Here is a 15,309-nt window from a genome sequence, read left to right as displayed (position 1 = left end):
AAAATTCCCCAAAAATCCATCAAAATTTCCCCAAAATCATCCCAAAATTCCCAAAAATCCTCCCAAAAAATCCCCCAAAAATTCAAAATAAGCCCTAAAATTCCCCAAAATCCCAAAAAATTCCCCCAAAATTCCCAAAAATTTTCCAAAAAATCCCCAAAAAAATTCCCAAAAAATTCCCAAAAATTTCCCCAAAACTTCCCAAATATTCCCAAAAAATTCCCCCAAAATCCCCAAAATATTCCATGAAAATCCCCAAAAACCCAAAAACTCCCCCAAAAATCCAACTCAAAAATTCCCACCCCAAAATTCCCCAAAATTCCCAAAAATTGTCCCAAAATTCCCAAAAATTCCCAAAAATTGTCCCAAAATTCCCCAAAAATCCCAAAAATTTCCCCAAAAATTCCCAAAAATTCAAAAAAAATTCCCAAAAAACTCCCAAAAAAATTCCCCAAAACCTCCCAAAATCCAATCCCAAAATCCCAAAAATACTCTAAAAATTCCACCAAAAATCCAAAACTAACCCAAAAATCCCCCAAAATCCCCAAAAACCAAAAAATTCCCCCAAAATTTCCAAAACCCCAAAATTCCCAAAAAATTCCCAAAAATTCCCAAAAATTCCAAACAAATTCCCATTCCTCCAAAAGTACCCAAATTTTATTTTAAAAATCCCAAAAAATTCCCCAAAAAATTCCAAAAACAAAAAATCTCCAAAAAATTCCCAAAAAATCCCAAAAATTAGATCCCAAAACCCAAAAATTCCCAAAAAAATTGTCCCAAAAACAACCTTCCCAAAAATTCCCAAAAATCCCAAAAATTCCACCCAAAAAAAAAATTCCCAAAAAATCAAAATAAACCCACAAAACCCCAAAATCCTCCAAAAAATGGAATTTTCGGGATTTTGGGCCCCAAATTACTAAAACCCCACAGAAAAAAATTCCCAAATTCCCCAAAAAATCCCAAAATTTCCCCAAAACTTGACGGAAAATTTGGTGGAAAATTAGAGTGAGGGGAAAATCCTGGGGAAAAAATCTAATAAAAGGAATAAATTTGGAATTAAAAAAAAAAAAAAAAAAAAAAAAAAAAAAAAAACAAAAAAAAAAAAAAAAAACAAAAAAACCATTGAAAGGATTTTTGGGAAAAAAGAATTTTAGTGAAAAAATGGGATTTTTTTAGGCTGAAAAAAGAGGATTTTTGTGTTAAAAAGTGAGAATTTTGGAGCTGAAAAATGAGGATTTTTGGGGTTGAAAAAAGGAGATTTTTGGGTTAAAAACGAGGATTTTTGGGCTGAAAAACGAGGATTTTTGGGTTGAAAGAATAGGATTTTTGGGCTGAAAAAAGAGGATTTTTGGGCTGAAAAAAGGAGATTTTTGGGTTAAAAAAATCGAATTTTGGGGCTGAAAAAAGGGGGTTTTTTTGGGCTAAAAAATACGATTTTTGAGCTGAAAAAATAGGATTTTTGGGCTAAAAAAATAGGATTTTTGAGCTGAAAAATGAGATTTTTTGAGCTAAAAATAGGATTTTTGGGCTAAAAAAATACGATTTTTGAGCTGAAAAAATAGGATTTTCGGGCTGAAAAAAGAGATTTTTAGGGCGATTTTTGGGCTGAAAAAAGAGGATATTTTTGAGCTGAAAAAGTAGGATTTTTGGGCTGAAAAAGGAGATTTTTTGGGCTAAAAAAATAGGATTTTTGGGCTAAAAAAATAGGATTTTTGAGCTAAAAAAATAGGAATTTTGGGCTAAAAAAATAGGATTTTTGGGCTGAAAAAAGGAGATTTTTGGGCTGAAAAAAGAGAATTTTTGTGTTTAGAAAAAGAGATTTTTGGGCTGAAAATTGAGATTTTTTTGGGCTGAAAAATTGAGATTTTTGGGGCTGAAAAATTGAGATTTTTGGGCTGAAAAATTGAGATTTTTGGGCTGAAAAATTGAGATTTTTGGGGTTGAAAATTGAGATTTTTGGGCTAAAAAAAGAGGATTTTTTGGGCTAAAAAATAGGATTTTTTGGGTTAAAAAAGAGATTTTTTGGGCGATTTTTGGGCTGAAAAAGAGGATTTTTTTGGGCTAAAAAATAGGATTTTTGGGATAAAAAAATGGGATTTTTGGGATAAAAAAAGGAGTTTTTGGGATAAAAAATTGGGATTTTTGGGATTAACAAATGGGATTTTTGGGGTTAAAAAAATGCGATTTTTGGGATAAATTTTGGGATAAAAAAATGGGATTTTTGGGGTAAAATAATGCGATTTTTGGGATTAAAAATGGGATTTTTTTGGGATAAAAAATGGGTTTTTTGGGATAAAAAATGGGATTTTGGGATAAAAATGAGAATTTGGGGGCAAAAAAGAGATTTTTGGGATTAAAAAATGGGATTTTTGGGGTTAAAAAAATGGGATTTTTGGGATAAAAAAATGGGGGTTTTGGGCTAAAAAAAAGGGATTTTTTGGGATAAAATATGCAATTTTTGGGATTTAAAAAAGGGATTTTTGGGATAAAAAAATGGGATTTTTGGGGTTAAAAAAAGCGATTTTTGGGGATTAAAAATCGCGATTTTTGGGGTTAAAAAACAGGATTTTGGGAGGGGTGGGGGTTGGGAAAATCCCCCCAAATTCCCATCGACCCCAAATTTCTGCTGGAATTTTGGGCAGCGCGGGAAGCCAAGGGTTAACCTGCCCCTCCCCCACCCCAAAAACCCCAATTTTGGGGCTCCCGCGAGGCGCTGGGGGGAGGGGTGACCTTCGCCGCCCCAATTTTTTCTCCCAAAAATTCTCCCAAAATCTGGGTCTGTCTGACTCCCCCGAGCCTCGGCCCAGATTGGGTTGGTTTTTTTTTGGGAATCCCAAATTTAGGCGGGAAATCCTCGGGGGAGCCCCTCCCCCCCTCCAGAAAACACCCAAAAAAAAAAAAAAACAAACCCAAAAAAAAAATTTGGGAAAAATCCGCGAGAAATTGGGAAAAAAAAAAAAAAAAACCAAACCAGGTCGGGGCTGCGGCGCCTTTAAGAGGAAGCCACGCCCACTCCCATTCGCACCCCGCGCCGCTTCATTTGCATAAACCACGCCCCTCCCGGCTAAACCACGCCCACCGAAGCCACGCCCCCTCGGTTGCCGCAATGCTGCGGCCGCCCACAGGCCACGCCCCCTGAGGAAAGCCACGCCCCCCTCCCAGGCCACGCCCTCCGGCTGCCGCGGGGCCCGGCGGGGTCCGAGTGGCCGTGGGCTGTCCGTGGGGCTGTCCGGCCGGGTGTCCGTCTGTCCGGCCGGGTGTCCGTCTGTCCGGCCGTCCGTGGGGCTGTCCGGCTGTCCGGCCGGGTGTCCGTCTGTCCGGCCGTCCGTGGGGCTGTCCGGCCGTCCGTGGGTCCGGCCGAAGCTCCGAGTGTCCGGAGGCTGCAGGTCAGTCCCGGGCTGGGTGTGTCCATCTGTGGGGTTTGGCCGTCAGTCTGTCCGTGGCTCTGTCCATCCTGTCCGTCAGTCTGTCCGTGGCTCTGTCCATCCTGTCCGTCGGGCTGTCCATCCTGTCCGTCGGGCTGTCCGTGTGTCCATCCGTGGGTGTGTCTGAGTGTCCGTGGGTCTGTCCGTGGGTCTGTCCGAGTGTCCGGAGGCTGCAGGTCAGTCCCGGGCTGGGTGTGTCCATCTGTGGGGTTTGTCCGTCAGTCTGTCCGTGGCTCTGTCCATCCTGTCCGTCAGTCTGTCCATCCCCTCCTCTGTGGGGTTGTCCATCGTGTCCGTGTGTCCACCCCCGTGTCCGGCTGTGGGTCTGGCCGTGTGTCTGTGGCTCTGTCCATCCTGTCCGTCAGTCTGTCCGTGTGTCCATCCGGGGGTGTGTCCGAGTGTCCGTGGGTCTGTCCGTGGGTCTGTCCGTGGGTCTGTCCATCCCCTCTGTGGGTGTGTCCGTGGGTCCGGCTGTGGGTCTGGCCGTGTGTCCGTGGCTCTGTCCATCCTGTCCGTGTGTCCACCCTGTGTCTGGCCCTGGGTCTGGCTGTGGGTCAGTCCATCCCCCCGTCCGTCTGTCCGTGTGTCCGTGGGTCTGTCCATCCTGTCCGTGGGTCTGTCCATCCTGTCCGTGGGTCTGTCCGTGGGTCTGTCCGTGGGTCTGTCCGTGGGTCTGTCCATCCACCTCTCCCGTGGCTGTGTCCGTGTGTCCGCCCCGTGTCCGTCCGTGGGTCTGTCCATCCCCCCCCCGTGGATCTGTCCGTCAGTCTGTCCATCTCCCCTGGGGCTCTGTCCCTGTGTCCACCTCCGTGTCCACCCCGTGGCTCTGTCCGTGTGTCTGTCCATGTGTCCGTGTGTCTGTCTGTGTGTCCAGCCGTGGGTCAGTCCATCCCCCCATGGCTCTGTCTGTCTGTCCGGCCGTGGCTCTGTCCATCCTCCTGTGTCCACCTCCATGTCCAGCCGTGAGTGTGTCCGTGGCTCTGTCCATCCCCCCTCTGTCTGTCTGTCTGTCTGTCCACCTCCGTGTCCAGCCGTGGGTCTGTCCATCCCCCCATGGCTCTGTCCGTGGCTCTGTCCAGCCGTGGCTCTGTCCGTGTGTCCAGCTCAGTGTCCACCCCCGTGGCTGTCCGTGGCTCTGTCCGTCTGTCCGTGGCTCTGTCTGTGTGTCCATCCAGCTGTCCATCCAGATGTCCGTGGGTCTGTCTGTCTGTCCATCCAGGTGTCCATCCTCTGTCCATCCCATGTCCGTCCCATATCCATCTGTCCTTCCCTGTGTCCATCCCATGTCCATCTGTCCATCCCGTGTCCATCTGTCCATCCCTGTGTCCATCCTGTGTCCTTCTGTCCATCCCTCTGTCCATCCCATGTCCATCTGTCCATCCCTGTGTCCATCCCATGTCCATTAGTCCATCCCATGTCCATCCCGTGTCCATCTGTCCACCCCTCTGTCCATCCCTCTGTCCCTTACCTCTCTTTCTCTCTCTCTCCTGTCCATCCAGGTGTGTCCAGCTGTCCGTCCAGCTGTGTCCAGCTGTCCAGCTGTCCGTCCGTGGCTCTGTCCGGTCCGCAGTCGGGGGCAATGTCCAGCCGGTGTCCGTCTGTCCGTCCAGGTGTCCTTCAGTCCATCTCTCTGTCCGTCCAGCTGTGTCCATCCAGATGTCTCCATCCAGGTGTGTCCCTCGATTTCTCCCATCCATCCAGGTGTGCCCAGCTGTGTCCAGCTGTCCATCCAGGTGTCCTTGAGTCCATCCAGCTGTGTCCAGATGTCCATCCAGGTGTCCTTGAGTCCATCCAGCTGTGTCCAGCTGTCCATCCAGGTGTCCCCAGGTGTGTCCACATGTCCATCCAGGTGTCCTTGAGTCCATCCCTGTGTCCATCCAGGTGTCCCCAGGTGTGTCCAGCTGTCCAGATGTCCATCCAGGTGTCCTTGAGTCCATCCAGGTGTCCCCAGGTGTGTCCAGCTGTCCATCCAGGTGTCCTTTAGTCCATCCAGCTGTGTCCAGCTGTCCATCCAGGTGTCCTTTAGTCCATCCAGGTGTGTCCAGCTGTCCATCCAGGTGTCCTTTAATCCATCCAGCTGTGTCCAGCTGTCCATCCAGGTGTCCCCAGGTGTGTCCACATGTCCATCCAGGTGTCCTTGAGTCCATCCCTGTGTCCATCCAGGTGTCCCCAGATGTGTCCACATGTCCATCCAGGTGTCCTTCAGTCCATCCAGGTGTGTCCAGCTGTCCATCCAGGTGTCCCCAGGTGTGTCCACATGTCCATCCAGGTGTCCTTGAGTCCATCCCTGTGTCCATCCAGGTGTCCCCAGATGTGTCCAGCTGTCCAGCTGTCCATCCAGGTGTCCCCAGGTGTGTCCACATGTCCATCCAGGTGTCCTTCAGTCCATCCCTGTGTCCATCCAGGTGTCCCCAGGTGTGTCCACATGTCCATCCAGGTGTCCTTCAGTCCATCCAGGTGTCCCCAGCTGTGTCCAGCTGTCCGTCCAGGTGTCCTTTAGTCCATCCAGGTGTGTCCAGCTGTCCATCCAGGTGTCCTTGAGTCCATCCAGGTGTCCCCAGGTGTGTCCAGCTGTCCATCCAGGTGTCCTTCAGTCCATTTCTGCGTCCATCCAGCTGTTTCTCCCTCACCTCTCTCTCTCCCATCTATCCAGGTGTGTCCAGCTGTGTCCAGCTGTCCATCCAGCTGTCCAGCTGTCCATCCAGGTGACCCATGGCTGGAGCCAGGCCAGGCCACTGTCCATCCTGATGTCCTTCAGTGTCCTTCAGTCCATTTCTCTGCATGTCTCTCACTCCAGCTCTCTCTCTCTCCCATCCAGGTGTGCCCAGGTGTGTCCAGCTGTGTCCAGCTGTCCATCCAGGTGACCCATGGCTGGGGCCAGGCCCGGCCACTGTCCATCCAGCTGTCCTTCAGTGTCCTTCAGTCCATCCAGGTGTCCTTCAGTCCATTTCTCTGCACGTCTCTCACTCCAGCTCTCTCTCTCTCCCATCCAGGTGTGCCCAGGTGTGCCCAGGTGTGCCCAGGTGACCCCCCAGCTGCCCCATGGCCCTGTCCAGCCCGGAGGCGGGGCCAGGCCAGGCCACTGACCATCCCTCTGTCCATCCAGGTGTCCTTCAGTCCATTTCTCTGCATGTCTCTCACTCCAGCTCTCTCTCTCTCCCATCCAGGTGTGCCCAGGTGTTCCCAGGTGTGCCCAGGTGTGCCCAGGTGTGCCCAGGTGTGCCCAGGTGACCGATGGCCCTGTCCAGCCCGGAGGCGGGGCCAGGCCAGGCCCGGCCGCTGTTCTGCCGCCGCGGCGCTCTGCGGCACAAGGTGGTGCACGAGGTGAAGAGCCACAGGTTCACCGCCAGGTTCTTCAAGCAGCCAACCTTCTGCAGCCACTGCACCGACTTCATCTGGTCAGTGACACACCTGGGGACACCTGGGGACACCTGGGGACACACCTGGGACAGGTGGGACACACCTGGGGACACACCTGGGGACACCTGGGACATTGGGGTACAATGTGGGACAGGTGTGACTGTCACCTTCTGCAGCCACTGCAGTGATTTCATCTGGTCAGTGACACACCTGGGCAGGTGGGACACACCTGGGGACACACCTGGGGACACCTGGGGACACACCTGGGACAGGTGGGACATTGGGGTACAATGTGGGACAGGTGTGACTGTCACCTTCTGCAGCCACTGCAGCGACTTCATCTGGGCAGTGACACACCTGGGGACACACCTGGGACAGGTGGGACACACCTGGGGACACTGGGCTGGGTGGGACAGGTGTAACTGTCACCTTCTGCAGCCACTGCACCGACTTCATCTGGTCAGTGACACACCTGGGCAGGTGGGACACACCTGGGGACACACCTGGGGACACCTGGGACATTGGGGTACAATGTGGGACAGGTGTAACTGTCACCTTCTGCAGCCACTGCACCGACTTCATCTGGTCAGTGACACACCTGGGGACACACCTGGGCAGGTGGGACACACCTGGGGACACCTGGGGACACCTGGGCAGGGAGGGACATTGGGGTACAATGTGGGACAGGTGTGGCTGTCACCTTCTGCAGCCACTGCACCGACTTCATCTGGTCAGTGACACCTGGGACAGGTGGGACACACCTGGGGACACACCTGGGCAGGTGACCTTGGGGACATTCACACCTGGGGACACACCTGGGGACACACCTGGGACATTGGGGTACAATGTGAGACAGGTGGGACAGGTGTGACTGTCACCTTCTGCAGCCACTGCAGCGACTTCATCTGGTCAGTGACACCTGGGACAGGTGACCTTGGGGTACAACATGGGACAGGTGTGACTTGGACAGGTGACTCCTTGGTCACTCGCTGGTCACTCACTGGTCACTCCCACCTGGGGGTTCTTCAAGCAGTCTAGGTGTGCCCAGGTGTGTCCAGAGTGACCCCAGAGTGACCTCAGGTGTGTCTCAGGTGTGCCCAGGTGTGTCCAGGTGTGCCCAGGTGACCCCAGGTGTGTCTAGATTGTCCCCAGAGTGACCTCAGGTGTGCCCAGATGTGTCCAGGTGACCCCAGATTGACCCCAGGTGTGTCCAGGTGACCCCAAAGTGACCCCAGATGACCCCAGGTGTGTCTAGATTGACCCCAGAGTGACCCCAGGTGTGTCCTGAGTGATCCCAGGTGACCCCAGGGTGACCCCAGGGTGACCTCAGGTGTGCCCAGGTGTGTCCAGGTGACCCCAAAGTGACCCCTGAGTGACCCCAGGTGACCCCAGGTGTGTCCAGGTGGGTCTCAGTGACCCCAGAGTGACCTCAGGTGTGTCTCAGGTGTGTCCAGATGACCCCAGAGTGACCCCAGGTGTGTCTTGGTGACCCCAGAGTGACCTCAGGTGTGCCCAGGTGTGTCCAGGTGACCCCAAAATGACCCCAGGTGTGCTCAGGTGTGTCTCAGTGACCCCAGAGTGACACCAGGTGACCCCAAGTGACCCCAAAGTGCCCCCAGGTGACCCCAAAGTGACCCCAGAGTGACCCCAGGTGTGCTCAGGTGTGTCCAGGTGACCCCAAAGTGACCCCAGGTGACCCCAGGTGACGCCGCCATGTTTTTTTCCCGCAGGGGAATCGGCAAGCAAGGCCTGCAGTGCATGGGTGAGAGAGAAACCCAAAATCCCCAAATTTGGACCCAAAAATCCCCAAATTTGGGACCCAAAAATCCCCAAAATTACAGAACCCAAAAGCCCCAAATTTGGACCCAAAATCCCCAAATTTGGACCCAAAAATCCTCAAATTCGGAACCCAAAAATCCCCAAAATTCCAGACCTCAAAGTCCCAAAATTCCAGAATCCAAAACCCCCAATTTTGGACCCAAAAATCCCCAAATTTGGACCCAAAAATCCCCAAAATTACAGAACCCAAAATCCCCAAATTTGGACCCAAAAATCCCCAAAATTACAGAACCCAAAATCCCCAAATTTGGGACCCAAAAATCCCCAAAATTACAGACCTCAAGTCCCAAAATTCCAGAATCCAAAATCCCCAAATTTGGACCCAAAAATCCCCAAAATTCCAGAACCCAAAATCCCCAAATTTGGACCCAAAAACCCCCAAATTTGGACCCAAAAATCCCCAAAATTCCAGAACCTAAAATCCCCAAATTTGGACCCAAAAACCCCCAAATTTGGATCCAAAAATCCCCAAATTTGGACCCAAAAATCCCCAAATTTGGGACCCAAAAATCCCCAAAATTCCAGGACCCAAAATCCCCAAATTTGGACCCAAAAACCCCCAAATTTGGACCCAAAAATCCCCAAAATCCCCAGTTTTGGGACCCCAAAATCTGAAAATTTGGGACCCAAAAATCCCCCAAATTTGACCCAAAAACCCAAAAATCCCCAATTTTGGGACCCCAAAATCCTCAAAATTTGGGATTCTAAAATCCCCAAAATCCCCAATTTTTGACCCAAAAATCCCCAAATTTGTTCCCAAAAATCCCCAAAATTCCCAAATTTGGACCCAAAAATCCCCAAAATCCTCAAAATTTGGACCCAAAAATCCCCAAAATCTCAAAATTTGGGTCCAAAAATCCCCAAAATCCCCAAATTTGGACCCAAAAATCCCCAAATTTGGGACCCAAAATCCCCAAAATCTCCAATTTTTGACCCAAAAATCCCCAAAATCCTCAAATTTGGGACCCAAAAATCCCCAAATTTGGACCCAAAAATCCCCAAATTTGGGACCCCAAAATCCCCAAAATCTCCAATTTTTGATCCAAAAATCCCCAAAATCCCCAATTTTGGGACCCAAAATCCCCAAAATCCCCAAATTTGGACCCAAAAATCCCCAAATTTGTTCCCAAAAATCCCCAAAATTCCCAAATTTGGGACCTAAAAAACCCCAAATTTGGGTCCAAAAATCCCCAAAATCCCCAAATTTGGACCCAAAAATCCCCAAATTCCCAAATTCGGGACCTAAAAAACCCCAAATTTGGACCCAAAAATCCCCAAAATCCCCAGTTTTGGGACCCAAAAATCCCAAAATTTGGATCCCAAAATCCTCAAAATTTGGGACCCAAAAATCCCCAAAATCCCCAAATTTGGACCCAAAAATCCCCAAATTCGGAACCCAAAAATCCCCAAAATTTGGGATTTTCCCCCAAATGGGGAGGTGGGCGTGGCCTGGGCGTTGATTGACAGCCGAGGCGTCGCCATGGCAACGGCTGCTGTTACCTGGCAACGGCAGAGAGGAATTTGGGGAGAATTTGGGAGATTTTGGGGATTTCGGGGGGAATTTGGGGGTGGTGGGTGGATTTGGGGGGAAATTTGGGAATCCTGGGTGGGAATTTTGGGGGAAATTTGGGGAAATTTGGGAAAAAAATTGGAAAATTTGGGGGAAAATTGAGATAATTTGGGTGAATTTGGGGGATTTTGGGAGTTCTGGAGGAGATTTTTGGGAATTTTGGGGTCCAGAGGGGAAATTTGGGGATCCTGGGAGGAATTTTGGGAAAATGTGGGGGAAATTTGGGAAAAATTTGGGAAAATTGAGATAATTTGGGGGGAAATTGGGATAATTTGGGTGAATTTGGGGGATTTTGGGAGTTCTGGAGGAGATTTTTGGGAATTTTGGGGTCCAGAGGGGAAATTTGGGGATCCTGGGAGGAATTTTGGGGAAATTTGGGGGAAATTTGGGAAAATTTGGGGGAAATTGAGATAATTTGGGGGGAAATTGGGATAATTTGGGTGAATTTGGAATTTTTGGTCCAGAGGGAAATTAGGAATCCTGGGAGAATTTGGGAAAATTGGGAAAATTTGGGGTAAATTTTGGAAATTGGGGAAATGTGGAAATTTGGGAAAATTTGGGATAATTTTGGGGGGAAATTGAGATAATTTGGGGGAAAATTTGGGGGATTTTGGGGTCCAGAGGGGAAATTTAGGAATCCTGGGAGGAATTTTGGGGAAAATTGGGAAAATTTGGGGTAAATTTTGGAAAATTTGGGGGAAAACGGGGAGAATTTGGGGGAAATTTGAGGGAAATTTGGGGGAATTTGGGGATCCTGGGAGGAATTTTGGGGAAAATTTGGGAAAAATTTGGGAAATTGGGGGAAAAATTGGGAAAATTTGGGGGAAATTTGGGAGAATTTGGGGGAAATTTGGGAGAATTTGGGGGAAATTTGGGAAAATTTGGGGGAAATTTGGGAGAATTTGGGGGAAATTTGGGAGAATTTGGGGGAAAATTGGGAGAATTTAGGTAAATTTGGGATATTTTGGAATTCCTGGAGGAGATTTTTGGGAGGATTTTGGGGAATTTTTGGGAATCCTTTGGAATTTTTGGGAATTCTTGGGGGAAATTTGGGGAATTTTGGGCTTCCAGAGGAGCTTTGGGGACAAAATTTTGGGGGAATTTTGGGGAATTCTTGGCTGAATTTGAGGAATCCTGAGGGGATTTGGGGAATTTTGGGAATTTTGGGAATTCCGAGGGAATTTTGGGGATTTTTGGGGAATTTTTTGGGGATTTTTTGGGGATTTTTTGGGTTTCCTGATCCTTTTTTTTTCCAGTTTGCAGCTTCGTGGTTCACAAAAGATGTCACGAATTTGTCACCTTCGAGTGTCCTGGGGCAGGAAAAGGACCTCAGACCGACGTGAGTCCCAAAAAATTCCCAAAAAATCCCAAAATTCCCAAAAAATTTCCCCCAATTTTTCCCTTCCAGGACCCAAATCGAGGAGTTTTTCACCCAAAAATTGAAGATTTTGCCCCAAAATCTCCCAAAATTCCATCCTGGATTTGCTTCCCACACTTTCCCTCCCCAAATTTCCCAAAAAATTCCCAAAAAATTCCCAAAAAATTCCCAGAAATCCCAAAATTCCCAAAAATTTGCCCCAATTTTTCCCTTCCAGGACCCAAATCGAGGCAGTTTTCACCCAAAATTTGCAGATTTTGCCCCAAAATTTCCCTTGGAGAGCAGAAAATTCCATCCTGGATTTGCTTCCCTATCTCCTCCTCCCCAAATTTCCCAAAAAATTCCCAAATTTTCCCTCAAAATTCCCAAATTTTCCCCAAAAATTCCAAAAAATTTCCCTTCCAGGACCCAAATCGAGGCGTTTTTCACCCAAAATTTGCAGATTTTGCCCCAAAATCTCCCAAAATCTCATCCAGGATTTTTCCCTCTCCCCAGATTTCAAAAAAAATCCCAAATTTCAAAAAAAATCCCCAATTTTTCCCCAAATTTTCCCCCAAATTCCCCAAATTTGGGCATTTTACCCCCCAAAAAGTGGGAATTTCACCCAAAACTGCTGGAATTTCACCCCAAATTTTGGGAATTTTGGGAATTTCACCCCAAATTTCGGGAATTTCACCCCAAATCACCTCAAATCCTCCCCAATTCCCCTTCTGAATCCCAAAATTGAGGCATTTTTGACCCTAAAATTGCCAGAATTTCACCCAAAATCGCCGAAATTTCACCCAAAATTTTGGGAATTTTCCCCAAAATTCGGGAATTTTCCCCAAAATTTCGGGAATTCACCCCAAATTTTGGGAATTTTGGCACAGGACCCCCAAGACCCCCAAATTCCTCCCCAAATCCTCTTCCAAGCTCCAAATTTGGGCATTTTTCACCCTAAAATTGCAGAAATTTCACCCAAAATCACCAAAATTTCGGGAATTTTTCCTAAAATTTCGGGAATTCACCCCAAATTTATGGAATTCCCGCAGGATCCCCAAAATCTCCCCAAATTCCTCCCAATTTCCCCTTGGAGCTCCAAATTTAGGGCATTTTTGACCCTAAAATTGTGGGAATTTCACCCAAAATAACCAAAATTTCACCCAAAATTTCGGGATTTTTCCCAAAATTTTGGGAATTCCCCCCAAATTTTGGGAATTTCATCCCAAATCTCCCCAAATTCCTTCCCAAATCCTCTTCCAAGCTCCAAATTAGGGCATTTTTCACCTTAAAACCATGGAAATTTCACCTAAAATCATGGGAATTTCACCCAAAATCGCTGAAATTTCACCCAAAATTTTGGGAATTTTTCCCAAAATTTCAGGAATTTTTCCCAAATCTCCCCAAACCCCTCAGACCCCCAAATTCCTCCCCAATTCCCCCTTGGAGCTCCAAAATTAGGGCATTTTTCACCCTAAAATCATGGAAAATTCATCCAAAATCACTGGAATTTCACACAAAATTTTGTGATTTTTTCCCAAAATTTCAGGAATTCACCCCAAAATTTGGAAATTCCCCACAGGACCCCCAAATTCACCCCAAATCCTCCCCAATTTCTCCTTGGAACTCCAAATTTAGGGCATTTTTGACCCTAAAATTGTGGGAATTTCACCCAAAATCGCAGAAATTTCACCCAAAATCACCGGAATTTCACCCAAAATTTCGGGAATTCACCCCAAATTTATGGAATTTCATCCCAAATCTCCCCAAATTCCTTCCCAAATCCTCTTCCAAGCTCCAAATTAGGGCATTTTTCACCTTAAAATCATGGAAATTTCACCCAAAATTTTGGGAATTTTTCCTAAAATTTTGGGAATTCACCCCAAATTTATGGAATTCCTGCAGGATCCCCAAAATCTCCCCAAATTCCTCCCCAATTTCTCCTTGGAACTCCAAATTTAGGGCATTTTTTACCCTAAAATTGTGAGAATTTCACCCAAAATTGCCAAAATTTCACCCAAAATTTCAGGAATTTTTCCCAAAATTTCGGGAATTCACCCCAAATTTTGGGAATTTCATCCCAAATCTCCCCAAATTCCTTCCCAAATCCTCTTCCAAGCTCCATATTAGAGCATTTTTCACCCTAAAATCACCAGAATTTCACCCAAAATCATGGGAATTTCACCCAAAATCACCAGAATTTCACCCAAATTTTTTGGAATTTTCCCCAAAATTTTGGGAATTCACCCAAATTTTGGGAATTTCACCCCAAATTCCCTGCAGGACCCCCAAATCCTCCCCAATTCCCCCTTGGAGCTCCAAATTAGGGCATTTTTGACCCTAAAATTGTGAGAATTTCACCTAAAATCGCAGAAATTTCACCCAAAATCACCGAAATTTCACCCAAAATTTTGGGAATTCACCCCAAAATTTGGGAATTCCCCTCAGGACCCTCGGAACAAGCACAAGTTCAAGGTTCACAGCTACAGCAGCCCAACCTTCTGCGATCACTGCGGCTCCTTGCTCTACGGCCTCGTGCACCAGGGCATGAAGTGCTCCTGTGAGTCAAATTTGGGGATTTTTGGGGAATTTGGGGGAATTTTGGGAATTTTTGGGGGGATTTTGGGGGATTTTTGGGGGATTTTTTGGGAATTTTCGGGGGAATTTTGGGGATTTTAGATTTGGGGGATTTTGGGGCTCTATAGCCTCGTGCACCAGGGCATGAAGTGCTCCTGTGAGTCAAAATTTGGGGATTTTGGGGAAATTTTGGGAATTTTTGGGAGAATTTTGGGAATTTTTGGGGGAATTTGGGAATTTTTAGGGGAAATTATGGAATTTTGGGGAGAACTTCAGGAATTTTGGGAATTTTTGGGAAATTTTGGGGAAATTTTTGGGAATTTTGGGGGAAATTATGGCGTTTTGGGGAGAATTTTGGGGAAATTTTGGGAATTTTGGGGCTCTATACTTCGTGCACCAGGCATGAAGTGCTCCTGTGAGTCAAATTTTGGGAGTTTTGGGGAAATTTGGGAAATTTTGGGGATTTTTGGGGAATTTTGGGGAATTTGGGGGAGCTTGGAGGGATTTGGGGGATTTAGAATGAATTTGGGGGAGTTTTGGGGGATTTTTAGGGGGAATTTGGGGCATGAAGTGCTCCTGTGAGTGAAAATTTGGGGATTTTGGGGGATTTTGGGGTTTTTTGCAGAATTTTTGGGGATTTTTTGGGATTTTTGGGGAATTTTTTTAAACGGGATTTTTTGGGAAATTTGGGATTTTGGGGGAAAAACCAAAAAAAATTTTTTGGGGGAATTTTTTGGGATTTCTTTGGGGAATTTCAACCACACCCCACCAGGGCATGAAGTGCTCCTGCCAGTCAAATTTGGGGATTTTGGGGATTTCAGTTTTTGCAGAATTTGGGAATTTTTTGAAATTTTTTGTTTGGGGGATTTTGGGGATTTGTGGATTTTTAGGGAATTTGGGGATGAAGTGCTCCTGTAGTCACAAATTTGGGATTTGGGGAATTTTGGGAAATTTTGGGGAATTTTTTGGAAATTTGGGGGATTTTGGGGGATTTTTGGGGATTTTTTTGAGGATTTTGGGGGAATTTGGGGCATGAAGTGCTCCTGTGAGTGAAAATTTGGGGATTTTGGGGGATTTTTTGGGAATTTTTGGGGGAAATTTGGGGGGATTTTGGGGGAATTTGGGGAATTTTGGGGATTTTGGGGGAATTTTGGGGAAATTTTGGGGGATTTTGGGGATTT

General features: G+C 47.3%; 2 protein-coding genes and 1 pseudogene across 7 annotated transcripts in view; all 3 read left to right on the top strand.

The window, feature by feature from the left end:
• The window catches only part of LOC146422878 (uncharacterized), a 7,203-nt pseudogene extending 1,919 nt beyond the window's left edge, over positions 1-5,284 (top strand).
• Positions 1-15,309, top strand: part of LOC146422877 (reticulocalbin-3-like) — a 62,203-nt gene that overhangs the window by 20,973 nt on the left and 25,921 nt on the right. The window lies entirely within an intron of this gene.
• The window catches only part of PRKCG (protein kinase C gamma), a 54,766-nt gene continuing 42,992 nt past the window's right edge, over positions 3,536-15,309 (top strand). Inside the window, exons 1-6 of one of the 6 annotated variants that reach the window (XM_085045646.1) lie at positions 3,536-3,601; positions 5,883-5,914; positions 6,653-6,823; positions 8,516-8,547; positions 11,451-11,533; positions 14,000-14,111. In XM_085045646.1, the coding sequence (XP_084901772.1) occupies positions 6,660-6,823; positions 8,516-8,547; positions 11,451-11,533; positions 14,000-14,111 (391 nt within the window). In that variant the 5' untranslated portion in view covers positions 3,536-3,601; positions 5,883-5,914; positions 6,653-6,659. Of the gene's footprint in view, positions 3,602-5,122; positions 5,139-5,882; positions 5,915-6,272; positions 6,504-6,642; positions 6,824-8,515; positions 8,548-11,450; positions 11,534-13,999; positions 14,112-14,261; positions 14,286-15,160; positions 15,174-15,309 lie in introns of those variants that run through there. The other 5 variants (XM_085045650.1, XM_085045647.1, XM_085045648.1 and 2 more) reach the window with 5 other exon arrangements.

Source organism: Lichenostomus cassidix, unplaced genomic scaffold (assembly GCF_008360975.1).
Source record: "Lichenostomus cassidix isolate B80296 unplaced genomic scaffold, HeHo_3.0 HiC_scaffold_38, whole genome shotgun sequence".
NCBI lineage: Eukaryota > Metazoa > Chordata > Aves > Passeriformes > Meliphagidae > Lichenostomus > Lichenostomus cassidix.
Note: the sequence above shows the minus strand (reverse complement) of the source record. Positions and strands in the feature narration are given on the sequence as shown.